Raw genomic sequence first — 17,362 nt, forward strand, 5'->3', positions numbered from 1 at the left:
TGCTAGCCCTGGCTCTAATTGGAAGAACAGCATAACACACACAATGAATCAGATGCAGCAGGTAATGCGCTCACATGCACGCACACACACACACACACACACACACACACACACACACACACACGCACACACACATACACACATACATGCACACACACACACACACACACACACACACACACACACACACACACATACATGCACACACACACACACGCGCGCACACACACACACACACACACACACACACACACACCACACACCCCACTCTCTGGCAGCAGGTTAGCTGATGAAGCAGTTCTCGTGGCCTCTTGGTGATGATTCACACAGTGGAGAGTGGAGACAGTCACACTGATCCCTGCACCTCCCCCACACCAGGTCAGGCGAATGAGGCCAAACAGGTGATATTTCAGCGTTAAAATGATGTAGCCATTTGTCTCGGCGCAGCACTTACCCTCAATCTGAACTCAAATGAGTGTTCTATCATTCCTAATGTCAAAAAAAAGCCACTGTGTTATGTGTCTCGCTCGTGTTTGTATTAGCTTGAGCTTAGAGGCCGTTTAAAAGGTTCATGTCGGCCGGCACAATCAAAGGATATAAGGAGTAAGAGAAATGGTAAATACCCCTCTTGTCTTTTCAGTATGGTACAGTGAGACACAATAGGGGTGGAACTGCATCGAGAGAGGAAGAGCAGTGTGGCGATTACTATGAGACTCTGCTGCCCTCTAATGGGCTCTCTTCACCGCCAACACAGTGCTCTATGAATACTTAAAAAGGTAGATGTCTGAATGCAACAGAAGAAGAAGCCAAGGCACATCTTATACCACATTTCTATCAGTTATTTTATATACATTGATCTAATGGATATTGTCTCTGCCTCTGTGCCTACCAAAGAGAAGGGTCTCTCAATGAATGTACCACATCATCAGAAATATATTTTCTCTATGCTTGTCTGGATTCTAGCTTGGACTATCAATATGACACATGTTGTGTTAGATGTCTCATGCTTAAGGAGCACTGTCACAGATGTGTGGCTTGTTGTTGTTCTCTCCCAGCGGACAGACAGCTGAAACATCAGAGCTGAATTTCCTGCAGAAAGCCCAGAGTCTGGAGACATACGGTGTGGATCCTCATCCATGCAAGGTTGGGTGCTTTCTCAAACACTGCTTTTCCATTTTCAAAAGGTTTACGTTTCAAAACCATTTCTGTCCACCTTGAACTTTGAAATATGTTCATGGGATGTCATTCTTCAAAAGCATTTATCATAAGTTATATTTGGACTTTGTTACGTTGTAAGGCGTCGCTTCCTTCGTTACAGGATGTATCTGGAAACCCAGCTTTCCTCGCCTTCACGCCGTTTGGTTTTGTGGTGCTTCAGGGAAACAAGAGAGTGCATTTCCTCAAATGGTGAGCCAATCCACCCCCCCCTTCCCCATTGTGTTCTGCACCAAATGTGCAACTCTATTATCTGTGCCAAAGAAGAGACACTCCTCACAGGATGGGAGGAGACATGGCCGTTTGGGCTGGTCTCACATACAGCACTCTATAGGCAAGGCCCTCTGCACCCAGCAGCTTTTGCACCACAGCTGGCTGCACTGGGACAGTCAGCAAAGCCTAGCCATCTGCCTCTGTACCTGTGACTAGAACCGCGGGCTAGCACACAGATGGCTAATTACTAGGGGTGTCACGATATTTCGTCGCACGATATATTGCGATATCGAAACGTCACAATATCGATATCGTGAGAAAAAAATGATATCGTAAAAAAAAAAATTTTTTTTTTTTTTTTTGCTCCTGAATAATAATAGAACAAATTTAGCAGAATCAACACGCATGAGTGAGGGGGTAGACTACTACTGGCATGGCAAAACAGCTCAAGGGGTACATAAGATTACATAAGTTTAGGGACCATTGAGCAGGTGTTATTTAAGAAATAGATTGTATACTTTATTTTTCTTTCACCATGCAACAAACATTTAGTTTGTGACAGTGTGACACATTCTATTGCAAGAGAAGCATTATCTTCCATGTTGTTTTCTAGTTATTATAATAACAATTTCCAAAAACAGCATTTGTTTTGTATTTTGTGTATTTCAAATGAAAGACTATTTTTCCAGTATTTTCCCAGGGCTCCCTTGAAAAGAGGTTTCGATTTCAACGGGACTCACATGGTTAAATAAATGATAAATGAATACATACAAATTATTTACTTTTGTTAAAAAGAATATTGTTAAAATATCGTATCGTTATCGTTATCGTGAACCCAATATCGTGTATCGTATCGTATCGTATCGTGAAATTAGTGTATCGTGACACCCCTACTAATTACGCTAGGACTACATTCACAGGCATACTTAATGTGCCACTTTGCCCATTTTCAACCAGCTTTGTATCATTACTAGTATATATGCAAATGAACAAGGTTTAACTTGCCTCCATCTTGCCTGGACTGAGAGCTCCCTGTTCATTTGCAGACCATTTGGTCCACAAAGTTCTGCAAAGAAGGTAGAGAGTGCAATAATGATAGTGATAGTGATAGTGATAGTGATAGTGACACCATGGTTAGTCTGACTGCCTGGAAGCAGGCTGCTAGTTGGTGCATTGGTGCTGCTGACCATTTCCGTCGGCAGGGCAGCGGAAGACAATCCCTATCCGCTCCCTGCAAGAGCTCACTGAAGAGCTGAAAATATGCATGACAATATACTAGGGATGTTCATCAATTATCGAAAATCGATAATCGATCGTTAAGGATTGGAATCGATCCTGTGGCATTTGGATCGATTTTTTAATTATTAAAAAAAAAAAAAAAAAAAAAAAAAAAAATTTTTTTTTGGACTAGGTTTGGGTGGAATTCGTTCCTCCTCGCCCCACTCCATTGCACAGCCGACTAATGTGAGGTGGAGCTTCATATAGTCTCTAGTTTTCTGGCTGGGCACGGGCCTTTGTGCCAACAAAACTGTTTTAAACATGAGAAATTCACACCGGCATGCGCCGGGGACAGCAGTGTTGGAGAGGAGACACATTGAAATAAAGAGTTCATTGAGGAGAACACGTTGTCTTTCGTATTTTCTGCCATAGGCATTCATTTTGTTAAAAAAAAAAAAAAAAAAAAAAAAAAAAAAATTGAAAATATTGAAAATTTTCTAAGTATTAATAAAATCGATAATCGATAATTGATCGTTAATTCTCACCGATTATCGATTTTGGAAAATTTTCAAAATGAACATCCCTACAATATACATTATACATTATACAATATGCATTTCTGTTTAGACATCTGTTCAAATGTCTTGTGCCGCCTTTGGTGTCTGCTTCCTGTTAACCGAGCAATCACAGTGTTGCATTTAGCAGCATATTGCTATAATGATGAGGACATATTTATTATGTTCAGGTAAACACAGCCTGTGTTGCAGTATTTATAATGGCTTGGCTTGTCTTCCGTTAACCGCGCACAGGTTTCCCCATTGCCAGTCTGCGGTCTGTAGGGAATATTATCAGTTATTTGTTTTGTCAGCCAAACACAGATCTCCTCTGCTGTTTATGTGATCTCTCCGAGTGGTTATCATGAATATTTAAATAGGCTGCGGCTTTTCGTTTCCACTGGCTGTGTGTGTGTGTGTGTGTGTGTGTGTGTGTGTGTGTGTGTGTGTGTGTGTGTGTGTGTGTGTTACTCCGCTCTCCTGGACAGGAACGAGGTGACCAAACTGAAGTTTGAAGCCAAGACGTTCCACGTATATGCAAATCAGAGGGAGGTGAGAGCATTAATTAAGGACCTGCAGACATCATGTTCTGGCGTCACTCCTGGGGGATGGGGCATGTTCTTGTCATGTTGCAGTGTGTACCGTCCATGCATTATTAGCAGTAGCAGAGGCTTCACTGTATGCTGTAGAGCAGTGGTTCTCAGCGTGGGGTCTGGGGACCACCGGGAGTCCTTGAGGGGGTTCCAGGGGGTCCCCAGCAAACGGATAAATTGTAATACTCCACCATTGATTAATTGACAAGGAGGTAACACAATAGAGAATGTAGAAGAATGACTGTTTTAATCATAGTTTCACTGACAAAATCATACCTAACAATACAAATATTCTCAGAATTGAGTTTGATAGAGAGAATCACATCAAACAGGGGTCCGTGGACTAATTTAGGGTCCTCCTCGATATGAAAAAGGTCGAGAATCACTGCTGTAGAGCGCCCGAGATTTGTCCTTTGGTTTGTTATATTGTCCTGCACGCCCTTTTCTTTCCAACGTGCAGGATAAAAAGATCATCTTGACGTACTTTGCACCCACGCCGGAGGCGTGTAAACACCTGTGGAAGTGCGGAGTGGAGAACCAAGCTTTCTACAAGTGAGTCCACCCATCATTTCATTTCAGTTTCTCCCGCCTAATATTATATATACCTAATATCATGATGCAGAGTCACCTGTTTCTCACGCCTAATATCATGATGCAGAGTTACCTGTTTCTCACACCTAATATCATGATGCAGAGTCACCTGTTTCTCACACCTAATATCATGATGCAGAGTTACCTGTTGTGCATCTGTGAAGGCCGTCCAGCACTTACTGTCACGCTACATTGGTGCCATTAAGCACCCCTCCAGGGTGTTTGTCGGCGGTTAAAATGAGGCGTGCGTGCCGCTGCTGCTGATGACCTATTAGTGAAGGAGTGCTGCGCTGCTGCTGGCAGCAGACTGCAAGCACGCCAGCGCTCCTTCTGAGATATGCCTCCTCTGTGTCAGCCATGACTAATGCTGCGGGTCCCTTTCACCTCGGAGAGGTGATAAAAAAAATACAAATGAAAAGAGCAGCCAGTGAGCACAGAGGCCAGGAGGAGTGGTGTCCTAATGGAGGGGGATGATGGCTCAGGTGATGCAGGGGACAGACGGGGGGGTTGATGGAGACAGAGGACAGATGAAGGGCAGAGCACGGAGGAGGAGGCAGGGCTGGCGTTAGTATGCTGTGACCTCTTGATGACTCTGCACAGCGGGAGACTGATGATAACTGCCTCGTGCTGCTTTAATAAGGAGCGAAAGGCAGGAAGACGTACGAGGCAGACGTTCTGTACTCCGGAGGAACGCGCGTACGGCTTGAAAGCAAACATTAAACATTGATGTTTCACTTACCACGGCAATATAAACATATTGAATACTGTATGGAGACGTAATGTCTACTGCATGGAGAGGATAATGCATAATTGAATAGCATTGTAGTTGATTCTAGTTGCTGCTCGGGGAATCTGACAGCAAAGATAACACATAGCACAGGGATCTACTAACAGTGCGATCACATTAGGAGCATTATGCTCCCCAAAATAAACTCGTGCTACCTAGGGAATAGAAAATGGGGTATTTGGCAACAAAACAACTTGATATGCAAAGTAGAGGTGGGGGATTTAATTGTTTTCACACAGATCATGGTTGCAAATTCCATTGCTGTGCTGGGAAAAAAACCGCTCACCTAAAAATCCCAAAAAAGGTAAATATTGAGAAAGCGTTTTAATCCCAGACTACATTAAAATTTCCCATTTAGCAGCTCATGTAGGTGCAACATTCCCCAATGCTCCAGTTGAACTATGGCCAAAAGATCGGTCTTCCAACTGTGAAACACTGACATCCCTCTTGTCTTTTCCTTGTTTTTTCTCTCCTTCCATCAGGCTTGAGAAGTCAAGTCAGGTTCGCACGGTGTCCAGCAGCAACCTGTTCTTCAAGGGCAGCCGCTTCCGCTACAGGTAGAGTACATCACGGGACACGGTATGGCTGATGACAGGCAGGGCGAGGACACTGCAGAGCGCCCCCAGGTGGTATGACTGATGACAGGCAGGGGAGGACATTGCAGAAAGCCCCCAGGTGGAAGTTGAGAGAGGTGTTCCCAGAGGGGCAGGCTTCCCGGACCCTCTGTGCTGTAACGTCAGCCTACATTACGTAGCTGGAGGCTAGGACTGACACCTCACCAGCTTAGAGGACACGCAGGGAACATGAAGGGGATTGAGCACATAAGGTTGTTTTAAAAAAGCCATGTCACGTTGTTTCTGCTTTTAATCTGCAGTGGGGAGACATTGTCCTATATTCCATAGATAAGTTTCCACAGGAAAAAAATATTGAAAGGTAAAGAACTAACGATGAAATGATTAGAAAGCAATTTTATAGCGACAATACTCATGCATGGAGATTGCATGTAAAGTTAGATCACAAGTGAATTCAGTGAAAAGGAGTTTGTTGTTGAAGTCTTTGGTCATTGTTTTGATATTTCTGCCTGTGAGCATGTGCGTGCGTTTGTCTGATGGCCGGTAATTCAGTTTCCCGAAAGCCGAGTTCGCCGGGTTAATCCAATCACGATGTTTCATGTACTTGTACTCATGCACTGTAGTGATGCCTCTCAGGCCTTTGCGTGGCACCAGGGCGTCTGGTTCTGTCTGGTTCTGTGTGTGTGCGTTATGTGTGTATGTGGAACTCATCCTCAGCATCATCTCCTATGCTTTATAACAGTGGGCGTGTGGCAAAAGAGGTGATGGAGCAGAGTGCCAAAATCAAACGAGAACCTCCAGAAATACACAGGTAGAGTTTTCAGATTCAGGAGAGGTCAGAATGTTCTGAATCAAGATGTTGATTTTGTTTTTTTTTATTTTCTTCCACTTTGTTTTTTTAGGCACCAAGCTACTGTAGATGTCTTTCTATAAACAGCTCTGCTTTGCTACAGTATGACTAACCTTCCATTCGTAAGCGTTTGTCGGTGCAGCGGTGCAGCTTGTCCATGTGTGTGTGTGTTTGGTTTGGTTTGTCTCTGCAGGGCTGGCCTCGTGCCCAGCAGAAGTTGTCCGTCCATCACGCACGGGCCGCGCCTCAGCAGTGTGCCGCGCACCCGGCGGAGAGCGGTCCATATATCCATCATGGAGGGTAAGACCTGCGCCTCACGACCCACTCGCCCAGCCAGCCAGGCAGCACAACACATCAACACATCCCCATATCAGCCACAGTTCACCAGATGCCCATAAGAGGGGGGTAGTGTCTGGGTAAGTGTAGAGCCAAGAGCACTCGCCTACCACCACCCACCAGACCCAGGTTCAATTCCCTGGCAGCGGTACTTCCGGCTTGGTCAGACGCTCCTACAAACCCAAATGGCTATACGTCCTGCCGGTGAAACTTGTGAAAAGAAGCAGCTGGCTACTGCACGTGTATCGGAGGAAGCATGTGCTAGTCTACAGCTCTCCCCAGATCAGCAGAGGAGGTGGAGCAACGACCGGGACAGCAGGGGGGGGGTATACTATTCTCTTTATCAATGGTTGCTTTAACATTGTCCAGGAAGCCGTTGTGATCTGTGCCTTTGATGTAATCCTGGATAATGCGTTATGGCAACAACAGACGGGCTGGCATGAAATCCAAACATTTTGTAAATGGATCAGGCAGGCATTGGTACTATTTGTGAAGGCCCAACCCCACTCTGTCTCTCTCTCTCTCTCTCACACACACACACACACACACACACACACACACACACACACACACACACACACACGCACACTGTAACTAGAGCCATTTGGCCCAGTTCATGCTTGCGGTGCTGGAGGGACATGCTGCACAGGTGTGTGCGTCAGTCAACCTGCTCTATTTCAATGCCAGGGCCTAGTGTGTGTTTGCGTGTGTGTTTCTCTGAGCATTTGTGTATATATTGTGCCAGTACGAGGGGCAGCTGAAGCGAGTTCCTCAGCCCACCTGCAGGCTCTCCCAGCGCAGAACAGGTGGCCTTACTGTCTCTGTTGGTGAGAGGAAGTGGGCTGACAGTGGGGCTTGCTGCAGCACTGCTACTACAACAGTACCTGTCCTTGTCTCAGTCTGAGCCCCTGCATTTCATCTACATAACTCCTAATATACACCTAGCTAAACCGCTTTTAGGCAGCAGTAGCAGCAGGCATAGTGTGTGTGTGTGTTGAGAGGGTCTGTTGCTGTGGGTTCAAGGGAGCTGTGAGAGATGCCCACCCCCAAAGTGTGCTGACAGGGTGTCTTACAGGAGTATTAATACCCCCGGCTGAAAATAGCCAGGGTCTTCCTCTCCATGTATGCCGCTGGCTTGGGTGGGGCCTGACCCTGCTAGGCCAATGCCGGCGAACCCTCGCACCGCCGCAGAAGCCCACGGTTTGAACTTGCACACTCCTCGATCCGCGATCCGTAACTAAGCCAGACCCCCGCCGGCCTAACGGACAACACAGCCAAACTGTGGCCTGGGATCCGGGGACAGGGACCTATACGGATAAGGGTGAAGCGCGTTGCATGCTGCAGCAGTAGAGGCCACCGTCATGGTTAAGTGTCTGATCCGCATCACCACCAGGGTGAACGTCCACCTGCGTATGATCAACCACTGCTACCGGGATGTGAAGGTCCGCGTGCTGAGCCTGGGGCCCCGCTTGCTGGGCAAGGCCCTGGGCGTCCTGCCCCTCTACCCGTCTCTGACGGGCCAGCAGGAGTCTGCCAGCGGCTCTCCGCTTCCCGCCACCCCCCTGCCCTGCGTTCAGCCCAGCGCCGCTGCAGGTAAAGTCCATCACAGAAGCCAGCCAGACGTGTGCTTTACATGGCTGCCAATCGCTGTCTCTCTATTTTAAAATCAGCCCCTGCTTCATCCATGTTGGCAGAGAAGAAGTGACACTATGGTTAGTCTCTGTGCTTTTAAATCACATGCTCCCTTGCGGTCACAGTGATTGGACGGGCATTTAATTTTACTTCTTGGCTCGCTTGTCAAGACGGTTTTTCAACGCTGTATTTTGTTGATCGAGATTGGACGACTCTTTATATAGCTACTGTATCTGGTTTCAAAGAGTTCATATGAGTGATGATTTATGTATAGGCATAGGTTGTTAATTTGGTTTATGCCCTGCTTTTTAAATTGCCAAATGTTTTAGGAGTTATGAAGTTTAAGAGTTTGGGCTCATGAAGGCTTCAACATTGTCTGCCTTTCTGCTCCTCAGCATAACAGGATGAACTGAAGCATTATCAACACTGAGTAAAGATGGCCGCTGACAGAGTCATCCAGCCTTTATACCTTCCTCCTGCTTTCCACTTGACAGAACCTTTGTGTCAGCAGTAGCTTAGACTGAACACTGGACAATAATCTCTCCTACTTGTCCTGGGCGTTTAACAAGTCGTTTCTTTCATCTATGGATGAAATGCACACGGTGTAGTTTTATGATTTGCCGCCTCGACAAAAGCTGAATTTTAATCCCTCCCCTTTATAGTGAAGGTGTAACACTGCTGCTGTGAGCCTCCGGGGGGAATGTGATACAGTCAGCAGTAGCTCATCTGCAGTGACACACAGTACTGTACCGCAGCTCACACATAACTGTACTGCTACTTGTGTTGCCCAGCCCACAGCACGGTAGATTTGTCATGTCTAGAAAACAAGGCATTGTTGAATGGCTGTTGTTCAAAAATATTTATCAGCGGGATATTATTTTTGTCCATATGTTTCCCTTTCTATTCCGTTGTTATTTAAGTAGGGAACAAAACACCTCTGTGGCTGCATGGTCCTAATGCAGTCAGTGCTCATACAGTAGGTGTTGTATAGAAGAGTCCGGTTCGTATTCATTGGATCTTGGGGTGAAGATTGCAAAGCGTTATGAATGAAATGAAAAATGACTTTTTCTCCTTGTTATCTAAATGACCGAGCTGACGCGTCATACACCTTTCAGCCATAAATGCCCCCAAAAAAATGTGCAAAACTTTTATTTTCTTATATTTTTATATCAAAATACTATGACTACTTCCTAGAAAACAATGTATCGAATGATTACCAGTAGCTGTAGTTATACAAATTGCTTCCAATAAAAGCAATCCCGCTCCTCTCATCAAATAAAACCGCCTTTCTCACCTGATCTGCATTACTTTACACTTTTGAATGAACTCGCCCCTCAACATTTCAACAGGAAATACATGAAATGAAGGAAGCAACATGCTCTCAACACAATTTGATTGTGAATTTAAGGCTGCTTAACATGCAACAGCCTTACTCGTGGCACAATGGAAGAATTACAGTAATTGATTCCATTGACTTTGATCCCAAAGTTGGATCAGCAATCGTCTTATCAGTCTGACGACTAATGGTGCTTTCTCACTGGGAATGATTGCTTTCGTTCCGTTCTGTTCCGCACCCAGGAATGATTGCTGGTCAGCTTTCACATTACAAAAAAATGTCCGCGCTCTGAAACGGAACAGAGTGCACTTGCGTCATCAACTATGCCTGGAGTTTATCCTCGCCCGTGTGTTGTCTATGTGGTTCGGAACGGTTGGCTTTCACACTCGCAAGTGTTCTGTGCCGGGCACGCCAAAGCGCTCCCCAGACCACCTTTTCAAGTGGATCCTGTCATGGTTCCCCGTTGCGCGCCGGGCGCGGATGGAACGGAACGCAGCGTTCACACTCATCAAACATTCCAAAACGGGGGTCAATTTAGGGACAAGTGTGCTCGGGAACGGTACCGGGGTGCCAGTGAGAACGCACCCTAATATGACTCCGGGACAGACGGCTGATATTCTGGGGTTTGTTTACAGTCCAGTTGACGTGAGAATGAAGTTGAAGCTGATCGATTGTAGTTCCAGCGACATTTCGGTTAATAATAATTATAGCTGCAGAGACATCGTCGGACTGTAAACAATGACGGAAGGGGTGGGACATCCGCTCTACAGCGAAACCCCGACATATCGGCCATCTGTCTCGGAGTCATATCAGTCGTCACACTGATAGACTTTGGCTGCCCAGATTGTTGGATCAGTAATGTACTGTTGGTTTAGATTGTTGGATCAGTAATGTACTGTTGGGTTAGATTGTTGTATCAGTAATGTACTGTTGGGTTAGATCAGGGGAGCTCAACCTTTAGTAATTCAAGGCCCACATCTGATTGTTAAAAGATTTCCGAGGACCACCTTCCCAAATAAATGATAGGCTACCATTGTGATATATTGAGGTGAGAGGTCCTCTGCGGCCCACTAGATGGGGCTCTAAGGTCCGCCAGTGGGCCACGGCCCAGTGGTAGAGAAACACTGGGTTAGATTGTTGGATCAGTAATGTAGTGTTGGGTTAGATTGTTGGATCAGTAATGTACTGTTGGGTTAGATTGTTGGACCAGTAATGTAGTGTTGGGTTAGATTGTTGGATCAGTAATGTAGTGTTGGTTTAGATTGTTGGATCAGTAATGTACTGTTGGGTTAGATTGTTGGATCAGTAATGTACTGTTGGGTTAGATTGTTGGATCAGTAATGTAGTGTTGGGTTAGATTGTTGGATCAGTAATGTACTGTTGGGTTAGATTGTTGGATCAGTAATGTACTGTTGGGTTAGATTGTTGGACCAGTAATGTACTGTTGGGTTAGATTGTTGGATCAGTAATGTACTGTTGGGTTAGATTGTTGGACCAGTAATGTAGTGTTGGGTTAGATTGTTGGATCAGTAATGTAGTGTTGGGTTAGATTGTTGGATCAGTAATGTAGTGTTGGGTTAGATTGTTGGATCAGTAATGTAGTGTTGGGTTAGATTGTTGGATCAGTAATGTACTGTTGGGTTAGATTGTTGGATCAGTAATGTACTGTTGGGTTAGATTGTTGGACCAGTAATGTAGTGTTGGGTTAGAGTGTTGGACCAGTAATGTACTGTTGGGTTAGATTGTTGGATCAGTAATGTACTGTTGGGTTAGATTGTTGGACCAGTAGCCTAATGTACTGTTGGGTTAGATTGTTGGATCAGTAATGTAGTGTTGGTTTAGATTGTTGGATCAGTAATGTACTGTTGGGTTAGATTGTTGGATCAGTAATGTAGTGTTGGGTTAGATTTTTGGATCAGTAATGTAGTGTTGGGTTAGATTGTTGGACCAGTAGCCTAATGTACTGTTGGGTTAGATTGTTGGATCAGTAATGTAGTGTTGGTTTAGATTGTTGGATCAGTAATGTACTGTTGGGTTAGATTGTTGGATCAGTAATGTAGTGTTGGGTTAGATTTTTGGATCAGTAATGTAGTGTTGGGTTAGATTGTTGGATCAGTAATGTAGTGTTGGGTTAGATTGTTGGATCAGTCATCTAGTGTTGGGTTAGATTGTTGGATCAGTAATGTACTGTTGGGTTAGATTGTTGGATCAGTAATGTAGTGTTGGGTTAGATTGTTGGATCAGTAATGTAGTGTTGGGTTAGATTGTTGGATCAGTAATGTAGTGTTGGGTTAGATTTTTGGATCAGTAATGTACTGTTGGGTTAGATTTGAGACCTCTGAAAGTACTGGTGGTGGAAGCGAGGATCCTGCTGGGGTCATCATTTAATTGGGAAGCATGCTTGATTTAATACATCACTCAATGTTCCCTGAAGTATGCATTGCTTTTATGGCTCTATGTCTATCATGGTGTATACATTCCATGGTTGTTGAATGCTCAATGTTCTACCTGAGACACGTATCTACAGTACTGGTGATTTCCCCCTTTTGGAGATGACATTTAGCACCACAACAGCTCATTAGCAATCTGTACACTGACAGTATCTCCCCCTGTCTGCTTGACCCTGGGGAAACCATGATCAGATTCCTGCTCTCAAGATGGAGCCTGTCTGTCTGCACTGTGTAACAGACCCATACTGGACAAATGGCAGGAGAATGCTCTCCACACTTAGCACCAGAAACACTTAGTGTACACTGTGTCAGCGAACCCCATGCCACCATGCCAGTCAGTAGCCTGGAAAGCCATACTGATCACGTGAACTCACATTCTGTTTGGTTCTGCAGCTCAGGCCTCCGGTGATTTCAATGTGCAGGAGTACAAAGTTGGCCTTGACAGACAACTCCTTCAGCCAAACAGCGTAGCTAAATCCAGTCCAAATCCAATCGGGAGAACGGCAAAAACGCTGCTGGTGCATACCCTTGTTCTTGTTTTTATCTTGCTCCGGGAGCTGCCATAATGTTTTGCCAGCGGCGTCCCTGATTGGCCGGTTATGGTGTCAACTCTGAGGCAGGTCCCTGATTGGCCTCTGGAGTTGGTAATTTCTGAAAATGGCTGGGGGCGGGCTGGAGGTCAGACTGAGCCACAGAATGACACAGAATGTGAGTTCACGTGATCAGTATGGTTCACCAGGCTAGCCAGTCTGAAGCTCATATCAAAAATCGGTGCTTATTTGTGTCATTTATTTCAAGTGTTGTGTCATGTATGTAATTATCCCTCTTCCCCTCTCCTCTCCTCCCCCCCTTCCCCCCTCCCACCACCCTGGGAAAGGTCTGGAGTCGTTGCGTGACAGCGCCCACTCTACCCCGGTGCGTTCGGTGTCACACGGGGATTGCTTCTTGCCGCGCTCCCGGAGCCAGGCGGGCGACTCCGGCGACAGGACGGCGGTGATCTCGGACGAGGCCTACAGCCCCTCGGACAGCGTGCTGCCCACGCCCGTGGCCGAGCACTGCATGGAGCTGGCCGTCTCGCGCCAGAACAACGGCGCCCCCTGCAGCATCGAGGAGGAGAAGGACTCGGATGCGTGCACGCCCTCACGCGGGGATGGGGGTGATTTGGGTGCGGACAGTAGATCGGCACCCGAGGGTGCAGGGGGGGACTCGGCTCTCGGCGAGGTGGAACAGGTGAATAAGTTTGTCTTAAGTGTCCTCCGTTTGCTCCTTGTGACCATTGGACTCCTCTTTGTCTTGCTCCTCCTCCTCATCGTCCTCACCGAGTCCGACCTTGACGTTGCATTTTTACGTGATATCCGCCAGACCCCCGAATTTGAGCAGTTCCATTATGAATACTTTTGTCCCCTCAGGCGGTGGTTTGCCTGCAAGCTCCGCTGGGTGGGTGGGTTGCTCATTAATAAGGGAGAGTGAGGTCCGTAGTGTTCGTAAGCCCGTTCGGGGGTTTGAGAAGACGATTAGGACTCCAGGAGTGATGGAGGGCAGCCTCGTCCCAACCATGAACACTGCTTCTCTCATCATCCTCCTGCAGACATACACCTCGGACTCCTGGTACCACTGGGACAGGAGCTCTCTTCTCCTCCATTTTGAGTTACCTCCCCTATCCTCCATTTGCCTTTTTCCCCCCCTTATAAAGCCAGAAGACTTTTTTTCTTTCTTTTTGGGGGGGTTATTATTTCAGGTCATTTCAGGTATTTTATTTTTTCAAATAATACAAACGAAAAAATATGAAACTGAAATCAAAAATAACTGAAGCATTTTAAACAGTTCCTTTTTAGGAACGGGAGATTTTGTTGCAACAAATGAATGTTGCCTTCATGTATTATTTATTGTTTTTAAACATGTATTTGCATAAGGAAGAATGTGGTGAACGGTAATCAAGAAAGTCGCAAGGAAGTCATTAGAAATGAAGATGGATGATGGATGGTTATGTTAGGAAAGATAGAGTTGTGAAAGGTGAGGCAGGCAGCGTAGTATTGTTTGAGATGAATTCATCCCCATAAGAATTTAACTAGACAGTCAAACAGTAGATTCACCTCATCAGAAAAACCAGAACAATCTGTATGGGATAAGGGGAGGTTCAGAGTTGATTTGTGACAATGAGTAGAGTCAGGGTGATTCCCAAATGCCTTTTTTGAGAAGATGTTGATGACCGGTGGAAGTTTTGAATTTTTGTGGCTTGTTTTAGGAGACAATTACACTTTAGTATAAATACAATGGTGTACAAAGTAGAACTGGTGAAGATCAAGGTTTTTCTAAAGTTTTATAAACAATATAATTAAATAAACGAGTAACAATAGTGTTATGTGACCCAATAGCATCAGATATGGTTAAAGAAATATTCATGATCAATCTCTTGCAAAGATTTACTGGCACCAATAGAAAATAGTCTAGGTAGATGTGCAATGCTCATATGGTTTTAATAATTCAGTACTTCTGAATGTGTTCATTTGTTCAGTTATTGTTGTTTCTCAAATTATTTTTGATTTACATTTTTTGATCAAGTTGAAATTTGATGAATTTCAATTATTTCTTTGTATGAAGAATTTATGATTTATTTTGATTTCATATCAACCTTGCTCTTAGGTTTATGTATCATACTATATTATTATTAGAATAAGAGTAATGATGTACTTTTTGTACAAATTAGTTTGTTTCCTAATATATATTGACAGGTTTTCCATGTATATTTTAACAGAACTGAAATGTTATTTTGTTATTGAAGATTAAATTATACCTTTTTTAGCGCTGTGTTTCAAGTGAGGTCAAAAGCATTTATGGAAGTGTGGAAGGGGGACTGAAAAAAAAAACAGGGTTTTTTATCCAGATCCACTCAACACTGATCACACCTCTCACTCCACCAGCAAGGAAGCAGCCTTCACTGTATGCACAATTTTTAAACATCAAAGACGAATGATTTTTATCAAACATGTACAGTCTGGAGTCTGGAGATTTCATTATAGCATCACAAATACTTTCAAAACTTGACCATATCTCATTTTACTTTACGCGCTTGAGAGGTGACTGCGCAGACTCTTCTGCATCATGGCTCAAGGGAGCAATAATTCTGTCGCGGCTGCTGGATTCTGGGTAAAATCTGTTTTTGCACTGCGTGTCTACCTCCTGTACCAAGTGCAGGTGTAACTGAGTGTGTTAGTGCATCTGTACAGTATGTAGGAATGTAACAAAATTCAATGTGAAAACGATGGATGTTTAGACAGAGGAGAAAATGGTCATATGATGTTGTTGTTTTTTGCAAAAGGACAGAAAGAATCACTGAAGGTGACATTTTTGGGGGGTGCGGGCATTTTTGCCTTTATTGGATAGGACAGTGGATAGACAGGAAGGGTGGGGAGAGAGAGGGGGTGAGATGGGGCAGGGGACCATGGGTCGGATTGGAACTGGGGTCGGCCACACGAGGGACCTGAGTGGTACTCGCTCTACCAGGTGAGCCACCAGGACGCCCCACTGAAGAAGGGGAACTTGAAAGACATGAAATGAACGAAAGAGGTAGAGAGGGAATGAGACGTATCAGAGGCCTCCTAGTGAGGTTCTGGTGATCAGTCCGCTCTTTTGAACGTGTGTACGGGGTAAAAAAACAAGCAAACTTGGGAATGGAAGATGTGAGCACTCGGTGGTTTGTCGCTCTATTGGCTGCACGGGGTTACCTGTTTTGGCCTGCTATTTACAGTAACGCCACAAAATCCCCGACACCACCAGGGCCCAGCAGCTACAACTGCTCTACTCCACCTTCCTTGTGGAGTGCAAGTTTGCTAATCGGAGCATGTCAGTGCTTAAGCTAAGTGTGGTTTGGACCACAGAATAGCAGGAACTCGGGAGTTGTGGCTGGGTCCACTCCTGTAGCTCATCATCCTTCACGAACCCTAGTTATCTGTGACCGAGGGATAATAGCACCAATACTTCTGGGAATATTACCCCATCTAAATAGGTCAACAAGCAAGTCAGTCTACCTACATACGGCATAGACATTTAGAATAATGTTATGTCAAGTATGGATTAACATGTCTAATTCAGACACATCCAGTAAATAGCAGATGCAGAAATGAAGCACACTTTCCCCTAACTGAGGTGGTGCTCGGGTGGAGTGGGGTGGGTTGACTTCATTAGAGATTTTTGTTTGGTATGCATTCATACTTTATATTTATTACTTCTCTACTGACATTACAGAAGTACCGTCTACTTAGGCAGAGTTGTTAGCAGGACATCTTTAACGGCCAGTCTCTGGAGTGGTTTCTCACACATCTATCAGCATTATGTAGCTTCAATGGTCTTTCTGAACATGCAACAAGTAAGGCAGCATTATTCAATGAGCAATAATCAGTGAAAACTGAAAGAGCAAAATAGACGTGATTACAAACTTGCGTATGAAAATCCAACAATGAATATGGATAATGTTTGATAAGCCAGAAAGAATGTCTTTGTTGGGGTTAGGGTAACCAACCACTTACTGGTGTGATAACAATGATAATGTGACCACAGATAGTTACCACTACATTCAGTAATAATGTTTTATAAAAAGCCATTTCCTTAAAAGATTTCTTGTTTGGATCTGTATGGATCTTTGCTCTGCTGCCCCCCCCCCTCCCCCCCCTTTCAGTTTCATTGTAATGTGATAAATTGTTCCCTGTGCCTGGATCCTAACTGCAGTTTACCAAAGTGGCAAAGATGAGGGAAAGGAGAAAGGCAGAACATCCAGCATGGACTACTCCACCCTTTAGTTTCACATACTACTCCTGTATGAGGGAAAAGGATGTTGGATTTGACCTCCCATGAAGATGTGTTCATGTTGGCCTCAAGGCCTGCATCTGAAGCGGTTTCAAATGTGCACTGGGCAGCCCAAAACTTCTGGCTCTATGGTATGTCTTAATTTGTCTGTACAGGTATGTTTCCTGTGACAAAACAGTCTTTACCTTTATAGATTTCATGTGTTGGTGTCA

At 44.9% G+C, this 17,362-nt stretch overlaps 1 protein-coding gene across 1 annotated transcript in view; it reads left to right on the top strand.

Moving 5' to 3' along the window:
- Positions 1-13,817, top strand: part of frmd5a (FERM domain containing 5a) — a gene marked incomplete at both ends in the record, with an annotated part of 84,484 nt that extends 70,667 nt beyond the window's left edge. Inside the window, 8 exons of the mRNA XM_083655034.1 lie at positions 1,056-1,143; positions 1,319-1,407; positions 3,689-3,752; positions 4,263-4,345; positions 5,654-5,728; positions 6,486-6,554; positions 6,787-6,893; positions 13,225-13,817. Coding sequence (XP_083511160.1) covers positions 1,056-1,143; positions 1,319-1,407; positions 3,689-3,752; positions 4,263-4,345; positions 5,654-5,728; positions 6,486-6,554; positions 6,787-6,893; positions 13,225-13,817 — 1,168 coding nt within the window. The remainder of the gene's footprint in view (positions 1-1,055; positions 1,144-1,318; positions 1,408-3,688; positions 3,753-4,262; positions 4,346-5,653; positions 5,729-6,485; positions 6,555-6,786; positions 6,894-13,224) is intronic.
- Positions 13,818-17,362: the final 3,545 nt, after the last annotated feature.

This window comes from Poromitra crassiceps (assembly GCF_964638095.1).
Source record: "Poromitra crassiceps genome assembly, chromosome: 18".
Lineage (NCBI taxonomy): Eukaryota > Metazoa > Chordata > Actinopteri > Beryciformes > Melamphaidae > Poromitra > Poromitra crassiceps.